The following is a 12,603-nucleotide window of genomic DNA, read 5'->3' as shown; positions in this document are numbered from 1 at the left end:
CATTATACATTTTAAAGTTTTTTTTCTTTCAAAACATATTTACATGAATGTGGTGCATGATTATAATTACATTTAATGCTTTGTTCAATGATCATTGATATCTTGATTCCTAAGAATTACAATTGACAAAATTGATTGCTGGCACATGTTCCAAAACATATATCTCAATAATAGCTAGCTCTATAGTATTTCAGTAACACTTATGAACCTTCAGTACAGTACGATATTCTGATTGTTTTTCACATCATTTTCAGAAAATTTCTAAGGATCCTAACATATACTGCTATCACTTTCTGACACTAATATATCAACTTTAATCATACAAATCTCTAAGGTACATTTTAAGATCGAAAACTTTTCCCGTTTTTAGATACTTCCAAAAAATCTATATCATGCAGATTTTTCAAGAAAAAAAGAAGTGCATTTTCATGATCAAATGCATCTGTTCACACACCTTACAAGGCTTGACAAATGCTCTAAGGCGAGTTCCCCCTTTTATTAGATCATTTATTATAATCATTCATCAAATATCCTATTTAAACTGAATGTACTTACCTCCCCTTTGGCAGTTACACAAACCGTGTGCATTCCACCACACACAACTTGAATGATTTTTTCATCCAGGCTTGACAGAAGGGTTGGTCTGCTTCGCTCCAAAACATCTTCACCAAGGCCAAGCTGGCCTACATCTCCCTCCCCCAAAACCAGTACCACACCTTCTTCACATCTATGGGAACAGTGCCCAACTGCAAATAGGTCAACAATTTTTTCAATTACACTAACTAGAGGGGTAAAACTTTTCCTTATTGACAAAAAAATTAAATCTGTGTATTGGAAGCTAATTTCAGGAGTGAACAACATTATTGCAGTTTGGAAAAAAGTCCATTATCAGCCCCAAACACCTCAATACCTGCCACCAAGAGAAAGCCCTGATATTGTTGATTATTCAAGTTTATATTGCTAATTTATTTGGAGAGCACTTATAAAGTCCAATGACATTTTTAGTTCCATGTATATATCAAATAAGTGCAAAGTGCTCCCATGTGAAAACTTTCCATTTTATATTAATTGTTTATCATTTTTTTAAACATTGTTCTATCATGGCTACACTATAAATCGGCAAAAGTTTGGCTACCTCTTACTTATTTGGAAAGGCTTCCATTTGCACCCTGGCTACCAAAGCTATCTATACTGTCAAATAAATTTATTGCAACAATTTATGACAGTATATTTAAAATAATATTAATGCAAGTTGCACATTTGTACTCTAAATCCTTCTATGCCATATATTTGTCAAATCGTTTGAATGCATATTTTGATAAAATTAAATATTGTTTAATCCAAACATCCTCATTTTTGGTTGACAATATTAGGGACATACATAAAGGGGTTAGAGACTCCACTAGACCTGAAACGAATAGTAGATTTCGGCATTCGAATATTCAAGAGTTAATGTCGACACTGAAGAAAAAATGTAATGTAATTATTACTGATTTACTAAATTAGACGATTGAAAAGCTTTAAATAATTAACAGTATCAATATATAGAACCGAAGAATGGGCCAGTTGGAAGCTCACTTTATGATCGTAAAAAAACCCCACATAGTTCGCCTATTGACGACAACATGGCTGGCCTACCTGATTGACGTGCTTGTGTCAGTCATATTGTCAATGTCAAGGAAAGGAATATTTGCGTTACAAGACCAATAAATAATAAAATCAATGTTCACTACATTGGGTCAGTATGTTAATGTTCTACATGCATATACAATGTACTAACAAAATAACATGAAATCAAACAACCGCGACCTGTCAGCATTGTTTTCAAGCGTTTTTTTTGACACCGACATACATTATAGTATGGCGCACAACATGGTTGACAGTAGACAGTACAGATATGAAAGATAGCAGCATTGTACCTTATTTACGATGTCATGTCAGAAAAATGTTTATATCTTATCATTCATGCGTTGTGAACATACATGTATTTTATGTTAAACTGAATGCTGGATTGGAACAGAAATCCGACGTTTGAACACGTTTTCAATTAGTTTGGCCCGGAGATGATTTGCTATGTTAGATCTAGTACGTTTGTACATAAAAACCCACTTTAGATTTATTGGAATTTAGCTGGAAATGCTCCCAAACTCAACTGGAATGTTTGTACATGTTTCAAATCAAAGGACTAAAAGGAAGTAAATATCATACCGAATATTCGAATACGATTCCACTATTTGAAAATATTTCGGGGAATTGCTATTCATTTGCGAACATTCGTTTCAGCTCTAGACTCCACTAGCCCAGAAAGTACTAAGTTGTTCCAATGGTAAAATTAAGCTGTGTGTCCAACGGTCGCATCTCAGCGTTGGGCCACCGTCAGCTCACCGTCGGAAAAAATTTGATATCAAATCACAACGCCGTGTCCAGGCCTCTAGCCTCATTTTGAATGCAGCCAACATTGAGGAAGGAGAGGCTGTGTAGCAGACGCTCACTGAAGAACGAAAGTTATTTCATTATCTATCTATATAATCTACAAGAAGGAAAACGCATGTGTAAATTTTAAGTCAAATATAAGATATATCGATTGTTTCAATGAATACTTGACACTTTGTTTGGACCATCGCTTGAGCTAGGCTAGTGGCAGAGGTTAAATGTTTTGCAACATTCTTATAATAAATTATCTCTATGAAAGAAGAAGGTATAGGAGGACACTATGAAAAGTCTTCACAGAATAATTCATTCATCTTCATCAGTTCATATTACTGCTCCTCTCAAATTTGTGTTGGCCATCTTTTGCAAATTTGTGTATGGCAGTTAAGGGGAGGTTCTTCAGTGTTGTAAGTAGATCTAAGTCTAGGGGGAGGGGGCTTTGTATTGCCTACTCTAGCAATGGCAGCAGATATATATGAACAATAGTCGATGAGGAAAAAGAATAAGTCATTTTCTGCTAGATATAATGATTCAATCAAAACAATTCCTGTAATGCTTTCAGAACCATTGAGCAATATTTGTTTAAATGTACAGTCGAATCTGTATTAAGCGACCACTCAAGGGAAGTTGAAAAACGGTCTCTTAATAGAGATGGTATCTTAAATTTAATAAATGTTCATAAGTTTTTTTTTTGCTTTAAAAATTGGCAATAATGATTTATAATATATATGAAAAATGAACCACCACTTTGTATTTTTTTTTTAATAATTATTACTGTGCTAATTTTTCATCACTATATGTATTTTTTGAAATTCTTTCAGCATAGCAAAATACATCGATTTAACATGAGAAATATATTAAATTGGTTAATTAGATTACTTTATTATTATTTATATATATATTTTTTTAATTTCTGAAATCTTGGTCCGGATTTCCGCGCCGATTATTATTTACGTTCCTGCGTTTCCAACTTTAAAAACGGCGACTTTTTCACTGGCAAATATCTGTTTTAATGTCTCAAAAAAGATAGCAAATCACGACTTAACAGTAAGTTAACTGTTTATGCATTCCTTCATTGTTATATTTTGCATGCAAATTGATATATCGTATATAAAACGTCTGAAAATCGTCAGAATTCCAGACGGTCACTTCGCCTCATCTCCTGTCCTTTTGCAAGAAAAGTAAAACTACTTGGGTATTATAAAGGCGAAAATGGTAATGTAAGGCATTTTGGAGACTTCTGGTTGCTTATTGGAGAGTTGAGAGTATTTTTATCACGGGAACGAAAAATTGTGGTCGCTGGTCGCGTAAACAGAGGGTCTCTTAATAGAGTTAAAATATATAGCGAAAACGCTCGGGAGGAATTGAAATGGTCGCTTAGACCAGAGGGTCCTGAAATAGAGATGGTCGTTTGGACAGATTTGACTGTATGTATAAAAAAATAAATATAAAATATGTCATTTTTATTTATTGACTACAAAAATCTATAATTGGCTGTCCATGTATTTGTTATTATCTTTAATTTATAGATCACATATTATATTAGATTTTAATCATAGTTTAAAAACAAAATACAATTACTGTCATATTTGGTTTGCAGAGATGGCAGAGGATTTTAGATGGATGACAACATCGGTGGGGCTGGATTCTCTTTCCGATTCTGATTAATTCAATAAAGAATTATGATGATTGAAACACTTGGTTAAGTTGATTTCCATGGATTTAGGCGAAATCTTATACATATAATTAACATTGTTGGATTATAGAGAAAAAAACATACAATAAACAGATAGAACGTACAAGACAAAACAAGAGATCCCAGAGGGATCTTGGCGCCCACCATTGAACGATCTTTATAGGTTCCATGTCAGATTGATTTTTTCTCTATTTTTCCCTTCCTTTTACTAATCTGTGTAAATTGAGAAACATCCCTCTAGTACTTTTCAAACAAGGGGAAGCTATATATGAAATTTGAGAAAGATCCCTTCAGTACTTTCTGAGAAATAACGATAACAAACTTCAATTGTCAAAATCCAAGATGGCTGCCTGTCGGCCATGTTGTTTTCCGATTGGTCTCAAAATGCAATATGCATAACTAAGCACCAAGGGGAACCTACATATGAAATTTGAGAAAGATCCCTTCAGTACTTTCTCAGAAATAGTGCTAACAAACTTCAATTGTCAAAATCCAAGATGGCTGCCTGTCGGCCATGTTGTTTTCTGATTGGTCTCAAAATGCAATATGCATAACAAGGGGAACCTACATATGAAATTTGAGAAAGATCCCTTCAGTACTTTCTCAGAAATAGCGATAACAAACTTCAATTGTCAAAATCCAAGATGGCTGCCTGTCGGCCATGTTGTTTTCTGATTGGTCTCAAAATGCAATATGCATAACTAGGCACCAAGGGGAACATACATATGAAATTTGAGAAAGATCCCTTCAGTACTTTCTGAGGATTAGCGATAACAAGAATGGTTTACGGACGGACGACGGACCAGGGAAGCAGGGCGATTTGAATAGCCCACCATCTGATGATGGTGGGCTAATTAAAGGACAGGAGACCCATTTACCCGGACAATATGACCCTCTGATAAAACAGGTGAAATCAGTTGTTCTAGATGGATAAGCATTTCCTAGCTATTACCCAAAACAGTTAATTTAATATGTCCCAGCAATAATGGGGAATTAGTTAGACAGTGGCCAATAGTATATTTTCCAGCCAGTGGCCCAACGTTGGGCCAGTGGACAAAAAGCTGTTGACCCAACGTTGGTCCATTGGCGGTGTGCTATCTGGGAATTTGGAGACTGGCTATTAGACTTATCACTAGCAATGTAAATGTATTAAGCTTTTAATTGATTCAATAGTAAAAAAAAAAGGGATGTATACTTTGGGAGAAAACTTGCTTAAAACATTGACTATATTTGATGCAAAATTTTAATAATTTTATGACAAAAACTTCATCAGTGCATGTGGAATTTATTAAGCTTTTTACTAATCCTAAAATGAAAAAGACTGGACGAGTGTTATTTGGAGAAAAGTGGTTCAGAACTAGGTAGTACATTTCGATAATATTTGTTATTTATAATGAACAATAAGCGACCATTACATAAAATCTGATTTTTATGCAAAATTTGAGCAATTTGCTAAAAATGACTTGCTAGAAAAATTTAATCAGTGCACATGGAATTCATTCAGCTTTTTACAGATTCAGAAATTAAAATAATTGGACGAAAAGTTTTTGGGAAAAGTGGTTCACAGTAAGAGTAGTGCAGTTAACTCGATGTCATCTTGCTACATTGTTACTAACTGATAGAGACAGTTACCAATCCCTGTATGTACGTTCCTGACTATAAATATGACCATTCGTATCGCGCCACTAAAATTTGACACAAATTATTACTTTTGTGTCTCTTTGATTCTCCGTTTGTGCTGCCTTCAGACTCCCTAGATCGTTTCTTTCCTCTACCAGGCATGATCTGAAATATAAAACTTATGTTAAATTTAAAATGGATTTGTATCAAAGTGAATAGTGTTTTAAATACAGTTAATTATTTGTTACACAGGCATTTACTTACATTGCAAAAAACTGGCCTCGACTGCAAGTGTAGCGGAAAAGCATTCGACACATACGCTAGTGTCTACAACAGTAGCTACTAAACAATATTACCAAACACCACACGTTGTTACGGCGAAAAAGAACGTTGTTAGAAACGCCAATTTCGAGCCTTACTTCACATAGTCTTTTAAGAAGACATACCTTACACATTATCGCATTATTCACGACAAAAAGTGGTAACGAATGCCGAATCGGTACAATCAGACTTCTTTCGATCATGTCAATATCAACACGCCTTTGGGTCGGTTGATTACATTCGGAGTTGTATAAGATATAGAAAAATAAATAATTGATATTAAAACCACATCACTCGATTTCGAAAGAAGTTTGTAACTCACTTTTCAGTCTTAGCTCTTATATTACTGACGCCTCGTGTTGTGGTTTTGAAATGATTAGTCCCGCCAAGCATGCGCACTATCTTTTTACCTCAGAACCAATAGAACCCTCAAAGCTAAAATTTGGTACTTTGAATAAATGACTAGATATTCACCCGATATTGAAACAAAATGAAAGACAAAACAGTAGTCATCTGTTTATTCATGGATTAATTAAGTGGAAAAAATTTCATTTTAATTTTAAGTCTTGAAGTGCTCTAGTAGAATTTGGTATGACTTAACCGGAAGTTGGTAGCTAAAAACCGAAAACCTGACCGTGAAATCCGAAATTTTCATACGGATACGTTTGATAGCCGGCGTTATCACTTCCCTACGGGAAACATACGTTGTTTCTTCAAATAAGGCTATTCGTTATGGGCGACCGTTACAATATACATAGTCAGCTGGAACATTTACAGTCAAAATACATAGGAACCGGTCACGCTGACACAAATAAATGGGAATGGTTGACGAATCAACACAGAGACAGTTATGCATCATACCTAGGACATACTGATATGCTCAACTACTTCGCTCTGGCCGAAAACGAAGCAAAGGCAAGAGTGAAATTCAACCTAATGGAGAGGATGTTACAGCCATGCGGACCCCCTCCAGAGAGACCAGAAGATTAGCTAGGATTCATCTGGAATGCAATCCCTGGTCACAAAAGAGAACAAAGATTTAGTTTTCTTTCTTCGTCATATCCATGAACTCGGGAAGCTTTTAAAATACATTTCTCATTCATTTTCGCCATTTTTGAAATTTATGAACTCCACTGTTTAAGAGTAATGTTTTACATTCATTATTTGTTCAACTTCATTGTGCTTATTGTTCAAAATGAAGACGGGTCATGTGATATTCCATCGACAAGAGCTATGGACTAGAAGATTAGATGACTTTAACAAAATGAGAAGTTGTGAATTACTATATGTAATCAGATTTAAAATTCAATATAGTAGAATAAATTCAAAATTGAAAATGGCAACCTTTGACTTACTTTATGCAGCCTATTGGTCATGGTCATTATGTCATGCCTGATCTGGCTAAGGCATCTGTATCTGTTTTCATATATATATTTATCCTGCAACTGCCACCGCATTGTCGGAATACACCCACCGTATATATTTTTGCTGTATACGGCAGTGACGGAAAACAGCTGTATTTTGGAATCATAGCACGCGCGTCAGTTCGACTGACCTACTTCAAAGTGAAACTACGTTTAAGGCGAACATATTTCTATCATTTTTGACACCGTTTCACTTCAAAATGATTATTTTTTATGAGTATTTTTATGAATGTTGCAGGATAAATAGAATACATGGTCAGTGTCTTAAAATATAAGCTGTATTTTTGGCTCGGGACAGAAAGACAAAAGTGGCTCGCCAAGGCTCGCCACTTTTGTCTTTCTTTACCCTCGCCAAAATACAGCTTATATTTTAAGACACTGACCATGTATTCTCTATATATTCCAATTACGAAACTCTACAATAATATAATATTGTGGAGTATCGTAATTGCATTGAAATTCATCTGTTGGCGGTTTTAATTGTAAAAAGTGTAGATAAGGGAGACATATCTTGTTCAGACTAGCTACTACTCCAAACATAGGTAACTTATTTCAATAAAACTTCACAGGAATGCTAGGGTATATATGTTAGATTTTCTTGCAGGTTTATGAAAGCCACCTTGGAGAATGCTTTGAGTGACCCATTGCGATCACCTTTTGTCCAGTCGTGTGTTATACGTTATCAGTTTTCGACTTCTTCTCAATAACTAAAAAAATGCCCAGGGTCATGATACTTAAGCTAGTATACCACTATTACTGGGATGGAGGACTACCAGGTTTGTTCAAATGAATCTCCAGCTCCTGGACCTACTTTCTAGGTGACAGAGGTCAAACATGTTGAAATATTTAAATGGCTCAATTAAGCTTCTAAGTTCTTTTCAAGAACCTAAGAGACCCAGGGTCCTGATAGTGATATTGGACCAGTAGCATGCTTGGATGAAGGGGTACCAAGTTTGTTCAAATGAATGCCTTGACCTATGTTCAAGGTTGTAGGAGCTGAATATGTTGAAATCTTTTAAACAACTTATCAATACCCAAGTGGCCCAGGATCATGATGTAAGGCAAATAGCATGCTGGGGTCAAAGGCTTCCAGTTTATTCAAATGAATGACATTGATCTTGGGTAGAATGTATTAAAAGTTGGTTGAAAAGCAAAACATTATCTGTCAGTGTAGATATCAGAACTCAGGTGACCATTAAGGACCCTGGGTCTCTTGTTTTCAGAAGTTTTGATTGTCATGGTAACCAGATCCCTACACACAGATTTTGTGTAATGACCAATGCAATAGCCCATCAGTCCTTGATATGAAAATGTAATGGAGGTTTCTGATTGGTTAAAATTGGAACACTTTTTTTTTTCTAATTAAGCTGAAAATTGGTATACAAAGGTGTTGAGGGATTGCGAATACAATAGTCTATTGATTTCATTTGGTTGCCATGGTAACCATAGGAAAGTATAAGGCATTGTGTCTGGACTACTCAAAACTAATTTCAATGAATTCAAAACTACACAGGAATGATAGGGACCATATGTAGATGTGCTTGTGTTTTTTAGCTAGCTGTCTGATTTCAAATTGTCCTACATCAGTCGTCTGTCCATAAATAATCCTTGTTATCACTTTTTCTTTAAAGATACTGATCATGAGAGATACTCAAACTTGTAGCTAATTATGCCCATTCCATTTGGTCAACAGGTAGCCATCTTGAGGATTTTGACAGTTGAAGTTTTTTAGCCCACCGGTCAAATAGGCTAAAATCTTCTCAATAACCCATAGGCCAAGACTTGATATTGGGTCTGTAGCATGCTGGATAAAGGGCTACCTTGTTCAAATGAATAACCTACATTCAAGATCACAGGGGTTGAAAAGGCTAAAATCTTTAAAGGACTTCCTCTCAATAACCAAGAGGCCATGGGATTTGTTATTGGGTTTTTAGCATGCTGGGATGAAGAGCTACCAAGTTTGTTCAAAAGAATTACTTTGACCTACATACAAGGTCACAGGGGTCAAATTGGCTGAAATCTTTAAATGACTTCTTATTAACCAATAGACCCAGGGACTTGATATTGGGTCTGTAGTATGCTGGGGTGAAGGGCTACCAAGTTTGTTCAAATGACTTACCTTGACATACATTCAAAGTCACAGGGGTTGAATAGGCTAAAATCTTTGAACGTCTTTAAGCTTCTTGTCAATAACAAATAAGCCCATGAACTTGATAGTGGGTTTGTAGCATGTTGGGTAAAGGGCTACCAAGTTTGTTCAAATGAATTTTCTTGACCTACATTCAAGGTCACAGGGGTCGAAAAGGCTAAAATCTTTAAACGACTTCTCAATAACAAGATGGATAATGGACTTGTCATTGGGTCTGTAGCATGCAGCTGGGGCAACCAAGCTTGTTCAAATGAATGACCTTGACTAATATTTATACCCCCGCAACGAATCAGGTTGTAGCTGTGCATGCCACTTTCTTTTTCTCAAAATTATGGTTGCTATGGCAACAGGTCACTATAAACAGGTTTTCTGATAAAAACTATAACTTTTAAGTTTGTGCGGACAACTCCTAAACCAAAGGGCCGATTTCAATGAAACTTCACACAAATATAGAGGACCATGTGTAGATGTGCATGCCACTTTCTTTTTCTCAAAATTATGGTTGCTATGGCAACTGGTCACTTTATTACTGGGTTATCTTAGTTGGCCTCTAATTAACAGTTCCAATTCACCATTGATTCGTGTAGATTGCAGGGGTATTAGTCAGCCATCCTGGTGACAGTTCTAGTTATTTTTGCTGCGAGACCCTGAGATCTTGTATCTGGTCTCTGATACACTTGTTCTTAAATGTATTTTAAATATATATAAAAAAAGGGTCACTGGATAGCAAGTGAGCGATTCGGGCCCATTGGGCCCTTGTTATCACTATTTCTTGAAAAGTATTGGAGAGATATTCCTCAAAGTTAAGTTTGCCTTGATCCTTAGTGTGCCCATTCAATTTTGAGACTGATCGGGAAAACTAATATGACTTGATTATTATTCATTTTGCGCTACATTTCTATAATTTTTTGATGTGATGACATGTAAGCTCTGATGAATTAATGCTGCATGCTTACCCACAAACACATACAACCGTAAATGCCCAAAAGTTCAGATGACATCTAGGTCAGCAGGTGGTAGACGTAGAAGATACTAAAGTCTGTACTTTCGCTTTTAAACTCTCTTTTTAAACTCTTAAAACACATTGGCCTTCTTCATGCTTTTCTGTGTAAGAAACAAGCTTGGAATAATTCATTTAAGCGAAACGTATACGCTGCAACAGGTAAATTTAAAGCAGTCTTTAAATATCTTTGGAATTCTAGAACTGCAAATCCATTGGATGCTTAGATGACGTCACATTCTGTCAATTGTGTCGTAACTTTCATTGATCGATATCTGCAGGAAAAATAGTTCATACCATTCCCCTCTTTAATATAAGGACCAAATGGTGTATTGGTAGAGCATTAGTCTACGAGTCTTTAGGACCCAGGTTCGATATGCGTGAATGCCATATTTTTTCATCCATAAAATCCTACACACAATCAGCAGAATGCTTTCTTTACAATTTTAATATTCTAAAGGTTTTGATTTGAACATGTTTTTTTTCAAATGGTTTATTTTGTAACTCAAAAAATTCTACCAAGTATTTCGAAGCTAAATAATTGTAAAAGATTTTTGGAACGTATTTTTTTCTTAAAAGGTGTATTTTAAAACTTATTTTTTGTCCTGGTTTTGTCCTCGTTTGATCTCAAGTATTTGTATGAATTTGCAAGCATATTTGCAATATTTTCAAACATTTTATAACAGATGTACAGTAATTTCAAGTGTTTTTTGATTGACAACATATCAACAAAATCGTGGTTTGTCGCGAACGAAGACTTGAAAGCTTTGATTATCTCTTCAACACAGAGTTTGTCGAGTAGAATAGATAATAATGGCTAAAGTCAAGGAAATTTACAAGAAAACAAAGGACATAGAGGAATGCATTGAATTTAACCACTCAAAAATAGAGGCATTTGAGAAAGAGGGCCAGGGTTAAACAGATTGGCCACAGATAGATCAGACTAGAGTACTATTATCAGGAATACCAAAGCCGCAAATATAATGTTTTGATATACCAAAGTCAAAGGAGGAAGTTTTGGAAGAGGTGTTCTTCAGCCAGTCTAATGACATATTGGCCCCCTCACCTAATGAAGCACTCTGTAGCTGATTCTCACAAAATCTAATAGTATAGAATATGAATTCACCAACATGAACACGCGAGTTTGACCTTGCTAGAAGAAAAACAATTTGCACTAACTTGCATGATGTAGGAAGGAGGTTAGGGCTCGATTTAACAAAACTGAAAACTTGAAATGGTGTTAGTCTTGAAATGATAAAGGATGAATGGCGTCCCTACGATGCAGCAGTAATTAATTAATTCTTACCTTCTCTTTTTGTCGTGTAGAGAACTTAGAAAAGCTCGGAGAAACCAAGCATCATAAAGAGCTAAACATAAGTACATTTTAGAAGAACGGGTGGTCGTGTCGTTTGATTTATCAGTGTCATTTTAAAGCAACGTTTTACTTTTTCATATTAATTTGAAATGCAGATCAGAATATCTTCCAGGGAAGTAGTTAAGTAACACCGGTATTTAGAAAACTAATATGAATTCTGATGTTTAATTTTATACTGATACAGTTATAATCTATTTAAAAGTATAAGCAATTATGATGATATTGAGTATTGTTTCATTTCATACCAATGTCACCATTGACGTGGCTAGAGGTTAATTCCTTTCTATATAACTTATACGTCTGGCTTTTGCTCATCATGTTTTTCAAGGTGTACTTATGGCAAAAAAAATGCAATTATAAAGTCAACACTTTTAAGATAGTTCAATTTTAATCTGTATGTGATTGTTTCAGTTTCTCTGATTCGGGAGTCTAGGCATCTGGTCATATTTGGTTGTACATGTAATTCCCCCCCCCCCCCCCCCCCCCCCCCCCCCCCCCTCGAAGTTATTGTTATTGCAAGCAAGGTAATCACGGTCTTCTATTCTATAGGGTTCCTATCAAAAGCTTTGTCATTATATTTGCGGAATT

General features: G+C 35.4%; 1 protein-coding gene across 1 annotated transcript in view; it reads right to left on the bottom strand.

The window, feature by feature from the left end:
• The window catches only part of LOC117325821 (regulator of chromosome condensation-like), a gene marked incomplete in the record, with an annotated part of 15,456 nt that extends 9,106 nt beyond the window's left edge, over positions 1-6,350 (bottom strand). Inside the window, 3 exon segments of the mRNA XM_033882307.1 lie at positions 556-746; positions 5,836-5,924; positions 6,011-6,350. Of these exon segments, the coding sequence (XP_033738198.1) occupies positions 556-746; positions 5,836-5,924; positions 6,011-6,063 (333 nt within the window).
• Between the last annotated feature and the right edge of the window lie 6,253 nt (positions 6,351-12,603).

This window comes from Pecten maximus, chromosome 4 (assembly GCF_902652985.1).
Source record: "Pecten maximus chromosome 4, xPecMax1.1, whole genome shotgun sequence".
In the NCBI taxonomy this organism is placed as follows: domain Eukaryota; kingdom Metazoa; phylum Mollusca; class Bivalvia; order Pectinida; family Pectinidae; genus Pecten; species Pecten maximus.
This window is presented reverse-complemented; position numbering and strand designations above follow the sequence as displayed.